General features: G+C 39.3%; 1 protein-coding gene across 1 annotated transcript in view; it reads left to right on the top strand.

Annotated features, from left to right (window-relative positions):
- The first annotated feature begins 3954 nt into the window (after positions 1 to 3954).
- Positions 3955 to 6185, top strand: part of LOC139728196 (glutamate receptor ionotropic, kainate 1-like) — a 136824-nt gene continuing 134593 nt past the window's right edge. The window contains exon 1 of the mRNA XM_071639158.1: positions 3955 to 4668. Within this exon, the coding sequence (XP_071495259.1) occupies positions 4569 to 4668 (100 nt within the window). The 5' untranslated portion in view covers positions 3955 to 4568. The remainder of the gene's footprint in view (positions 4669 to 6185) is intronic.

Raw genomic sequence — 6185 nt, 5'->3', positions numbered from 1 at the left:
GAGAAAATCGTGAATGCATATCATCTGTAAATCCAATAACTGTCGACAGTAATGGTATGTTCTTCCCACTTGATGTATAGGACTCTTCACAATCGCTTATCCGGAAAAGCCGTCATGCGTCTCTTCGGAATCGAAAGCGACCCATCAGATTTGCCGAGGTGACTCCACTTCCGAAACCACAGCTAAAGTTCGAATCTTTTCTCATATAACCGATAACGTCAGGACGTGAGATTTTTCATAGACAGGTGAAGATAGTTCCATAGATTTTGGAGACTATGCCAAGGAAAGGTGATCTATATATTTCTTTTTAAAGTATGCATTATTTCTTTTCATTTGTATATGCATTTTGTATCTAACGTTTGACTTTGACGTGTATTTTCTTTACAAATTCTCAACAAAATGTTTTTTTAAACGTTCACTTTGTAATTGTATTACCTTTTGTCATTGGATGGAAATAAAGCACAATTGAATGAAAGGAAACAAAAAAGACATGGTGAAAGAGAAAGAGAAAAAATATATAGAGAGATAGAGAAATAGAGAGAGAGAGAGCAAGAAAGAAAGGAGAGGAAAAGACGGCAAGAAAGGGGTACAGAGAGAGAAAGAGAGAGAGAAGGATAGACATGCACACACACACACACACACACACACACACACACACACAAACACAAACACGAAGGAGGAACCCAGAGAGACAGAGAAAAAGACCTGCCACTCATAAGATAAGACACCGAAATGATAACATATCATCATACATCTCTGTCTATCTCTGACTCGGTGTGCCTTAGAAAATGACGTTAGCATCCAATATTTCGTCCAGTGCTCAGATACGGTCATTTCATAAAGGTCTGCACTGTTCTTTGGTGAACAAACCGACTGCAGCTCAGATGCTAGTCATGGATTGGTATATTGTTTTTACGATTTGTGCAACTTTAGCTCTTCAGGATCCGCCAAAAAAGGATCTTCCTTGCGTCAATGTTGAAAAGTGAGTGACATCTATTTGCATTCGAGACAAGACTGACTCGGAGGTGGCTGTCAAAAAAGTGTCTCTGACCTCCCATGAAGGGGCACTGCTATATCGCATTACAGCTTCTGGTTTCGGTGCATCTGGAGCGATCGGGCGGCTGGCTGGCTAGCGGGTTGCATGGTCAGTCAGCAAACACCATGGATTCCCAGTTATTGTTTGTTTTTCTATGACTGTGTTCAAGTGAGAGTATGTGTGAGTTTGTTGGCGTTGCTTTCAAGACATGAAAATTCGCTTGTCAGCCTTGATGCACGCAGGGAAGCATCACTGTGCCGTGCCAGGGGACGGTTTGATTACAACGACGTTCAAGGTCAAGTCTCCACGACATTTCCGCTGCATCGAACCAGCACGACTCCTGTTGCACGTCCGGGTCATACCCTCAAGATCCTGTCAACCTCATGAGATCAAAGCTACCAGACTCGATCATTATACATTTCCTCATGTTTGCACAAGCTGCCCTTGCACGGTTCTGTTCAGCAGGAATGGACAAAACATTTGGAGCAAGGGCGGAGTGTTGTCGAAAAAAAAACCGTCTTTCGTGATTACTCTTTGTTTTATTTTCTTCCTGGATTGATTGTCAAGGGTCATTTGATCTGGTATATGACATGGATGGTACAGTCTGTAATCAATATGTGCGTAATCAAGGATTCTTGAAATACCAATCTTATTTCCATGATGTGTAGAGAGACCGAAAACAGTATACACAGAGACGAATATGAAATACAAGACCCAACTCGTCCAAACACGTCCAAATGTATTTAACAAACTTATTCAAACACGTGACAAACATTAATTAAAAAGAAATATGAAGGCCAAAGGCGATGATTCCTAATATTCTCTCCTTTTTGATCATCTTACATATTGTAATGTAATATAACCTAATGATATTAACGAAAAAGATATCTACTGTTACATTTTACAGCAAATTCATGGGAAGGTTGGCTGCAGAATAATAATAACCGTTAACAAAATTTAAGATCATTTCTTTCTTTTTTTTTTGGGGGGGGGGGGTCTACAAAAGTGTACAAGGAACAGATTGTTCACGAATTGAAACATTAGCAACTCTTCTCATTGCAATACAACTGGCGAGAGAGAGAAAAAAGACCAATGCTTGTGAGAAGACCAAAATGCATAAACAAACTTAGTAACATAAGAAATGTATAAAAACAATGCATTCTGATTTAAATCCTTTCCTTGATAATGGAACCCGAAACTTAGAAACAATATGCAAAGATACCGCAAAGTCAGTCAAATACTTACATTTACTTTTCTAGTCGACTTTTGGGCAGTGAAGAAAGAAACACACAAGGTATCCCAAATATTTGTAACAGTATTGGACTGTTCAGTTTGGGTCTTGTTTTGTTTTTTATCATTATTCTAAAGTCTATTCCAAGCATAACCGGGGGCATAAGTATGCCTAACAATAGTAACAATGATTTACGATATGCACTGACATAGTAAAGCATCAATCAGACTCATTTGTACATAACCCGTTGAATAATCTTTTCTTCATATTTTGGAAGCCCCGCAGTTGTGGTCAACATATTCGTGTTACAGTGTTTTTAACATCAAATAAGTGTAAGTATACTGCATGAATAGAAAATGTTGCATGGCCTTTGGACAAATTGATAAGAAGACAATATTTCTGGCCAGATACGACTGATTTACACCAATCATTTTATTTCTGTATGTCGGTGTGTATATACATTTACATAATTGTGATATATGCAAGTTATATATATATATATATATATATATATACATATATATTTCATATATATAACTATATATACACTTTAATATATATAAACATATGTATATATATTATATATACAATTATATATGCACTGTACCAACTGTACCAATATGCACCACATACATGTATATACTTCAATTTTTCCTCTACCTATAGATAACGAATCTCCGTCTTCAGCTCTAATAATGGATCACTATGTGATGCATGCGGACTAGTCCTGCGTATTAACTATGTTCCCTCTTTCTCCGTCTCTCTCTATCTCCCTCTCTCTGAGCATGCGCATATTATGTGCGTGTTGCCACCACCAATGGCGATTCCTCTCTCTCTGTTTACACTTTGCGCAGTGCTGGTCGGGAGAGCCAATCAGAAAGCTTGAAAATAACGCATTCACCACTGAAGCAGATTGCCCTCCGGTTGCGAAGGCCAGGAGAGATGGAAAAAGCTGAAAAGAAATGATATTCGGATCGCAAAAGAAACGACTGACGTATAGAAAACTGCATAGAATGATAAAGATTTTATATTGTAATTAGTAGCTATGTAGTTATCATGTGCAGTTTATGGATATATTTATGTACATAGGCATATTTAGAGAGGTTAAGTTTTGTTCTGTTTTGGTAAACAGATTTCTCTGCCATTGAAAGTCAATTTTAAAAAGCCATGCTTTTGATGTCCTTAAAAATTGTCTTTGATCCAAATGAACGCTTTGAAATGCCGCTTGTATTTAATTAGACACCAGATTGGCATGCGCCGCCACGGAATGACAATCAGAACATGGTGGGATTCGTCTAATTAATAGGACACCTGTGGTGGTGAGTCGCCTGATTTTCCCTGGTCTACCCGTCCCTATCCCAGCTCTGCTGCCTCTCCTCTTCCCGCTATGAAGCCCGCTTTACGGCGATCTGCGCAGACGGCTAAATGTGGCCACAGTACAATGAATACAGACGAGGAAATACTAGTACACTGCAATAGCCTGTGCGTGCGCACACTTTACATCGGTTTTTTTTCCTCCGTGTGTATGAGAGAGTGCAATGTGGTGGTGTACGTAATACGTGACTGCTCTGTGTGTGCCGGCATTTGGCGCCACTGCAGTTAACATGCAAATGTGTTCACATCTTCAGTCGCCAGCAGCGCACGCCAAACACGGCGCACAGACGGATTGGGCATTAGTTGACAAAAGACCACGTTTCCTTTTCAAACATTTGGCAAGTCTTCTACCATCTCTGTTTTAGTCTTCTTTCAGCTGATTTTATTCAAGTAATAGTTCACTGATTAACCACATCCTACCGATGCCACGAGGATTTAACCTGATCTATTTTCTTGCTGTCTTCGAGGATTAACAGACATTAGAGCTGTGGGTGTTCATTTCTTCTGTTTGCTTCGATAATTTGAATACGGAGAGTCTTCTACAAATATCAAAAGCAAACCAGAGTTGAACTGGCACGACGAATGTATCACAAATGCAAGACGAAATTAACCTCTTCATTCTTCTGACCTTACGAGTTTCCCTGAAGGCATGAAGCAGGGTTAAAACATCTCCCTCCTCTTTCATCCACCGAACTTTTTAGAATCGAGACTTTATCGAGCCCGTTTGCTACCTCACCATGGCGTCGCACGCGAGAACTTGAGAACGTGATAAATGGATTAAAGGCCCCGTCCATCTGTCGTCAGAATGGAACGCTAATACCGCATCATCGTCCGTGCATGATTACTTGACACTGTTTGATGAATTTGACTTTGATTTCCTCGTGAGTTCGAGAGCGTCGCTCCTCTTTTCGTCGCCCCCATCCAGTCATGGACCTTATTTGGTTGGTTTACGCCGCGGCCCTCTTGGGGGAGTTTTGGCGTTACTTGTGTCTGGCGGAAAAGACCACGCCGGATATCATACGAATAGGTATGTTCGGACAAGACTTACCACTTATGTACTTTTTTAATCACGTATCTTGTCACATTAGATTTTTGTTCAAAAAAACTACGTTTCTTCTTTCTTCATAACTTATAGAATTAAGTGTAGTATTAAGGAGGGAAAACTTTGAAAAGCTGACGAAAGTTTGCCGTTTTCAAAACGCTCCCATCGTTCATCTTAAAAAATTGACTCTGTTCGTAGTACATCAGCTCTTACAGCACTAATGCGAAATCACTGATTATTTAGATAATACTCATTATGAAAGTACTACTTATACGTAACATTATCATAATTATTACTAACCACATCTATTATAATCATACCCGTTACTATTATTGTCATCATTCTGTAGCAAAAGCTTGACGGTTATTATTCCTTGTTTCTCTTTACATGATCATGATCTACATGATATTGATATCAATTAAGAATACACGTACAAATGGTTAAGGTACTCATTTTTTTTTTTTGCTTTGTTTTTATTGATTAGAGACTTTACATCAACTCAACTACACTAAAGATTGAGAAGCAATGATAATGTGAACATTATATCTTGCGGACTTTGAAAAGATCATGTATTGTCAAGGAAGTTTCTCTCCTCTCATTTCCTTTAGGAAACGTATTTCGATTAAAACCAAGTTTAATTTCATAATATCTCTGCTGAAATTTAGTCACCATTTTGGTAGGTCGTGCAAAAATAGTGAAGCTGCGCGGATATTAGAATCACACGACGGCAAGCAATATACCACAGCTTTTTCCAGAGTTCGGCAATTGCGAATCTTTGCAGCACATGCCTTCATGGTATTTCATTTTTCTATCATTTTGCTAGTAGTCGGGAGACTGTAATAACGATGAGTTCTCTCAAACACCTTTGGAAAAATCTGGTAAGCGGGTCCTTTGTGTGCTGCCCATTGATCTCTATATCCGGGTTAGAGATCAGCCGTGCGGTCCCGTTTGTCCCATTTGGAATATCAGGGCAATGGCCAATGTGACATCCATGTACCAAATGCGCGTAATGAGAAAAGTATGAAACATTGCGAGGAAGAGAGAGCATTTTCCTCCTTATTCTAGCAACAAAAAGGACGTAAGTCACTTATCGTCTTCACCCAACAATCGTCGGAGAGCACTTTCACTTTAACAAGAATGCGATCACGTCGTAATAAAATCAAAAATAGAGTATGCACAAACGCTTTGGATTTGCGTAGAACTTGTTTACAAGAAATATCCATATAAGCGTTATCAATTTGCTACACAAATTTAGTGCCGGATGTCTGAGTAGTTTAGAGAAGTCGTAAGCCTTTGTCGCAAACATGGAAAGCAATTTTCAAATGTATCCTCGTGCTTTATAGTGGTCACACGCTGACTGCAATGACTTGATTTCCAATTCGACAGGGGTCGAAATATATGGCTTCATGCTGTCGGATATTCGCACTTTTGTGGCAAGGTTTCTGAAAACCTCACCTCACCCAGGCCTACACTGGAATGTCTAATGCGATAGATATATCATG

The sequence above is a fragment of the Diadema antillarum genome, unplaced genomic scaffold (genome assembly GCF_040938485.1).
Source record: "Diadema antillarum isolate AM-2024a unplaced genomic scaffold, OU_Dant_1.0 seq00000169_RagTag, whole genome shotgun sequence".
Taxonomy (NCBI): Eukaryota; Metazoa; Echinodermata; class Echinoidea; order Diadematoida; family Diadematidae; genus Diadema; species Diadema antillarum.
This window is presented reverse-complemented; position numbering and strand designations above follow the sequence as displayed.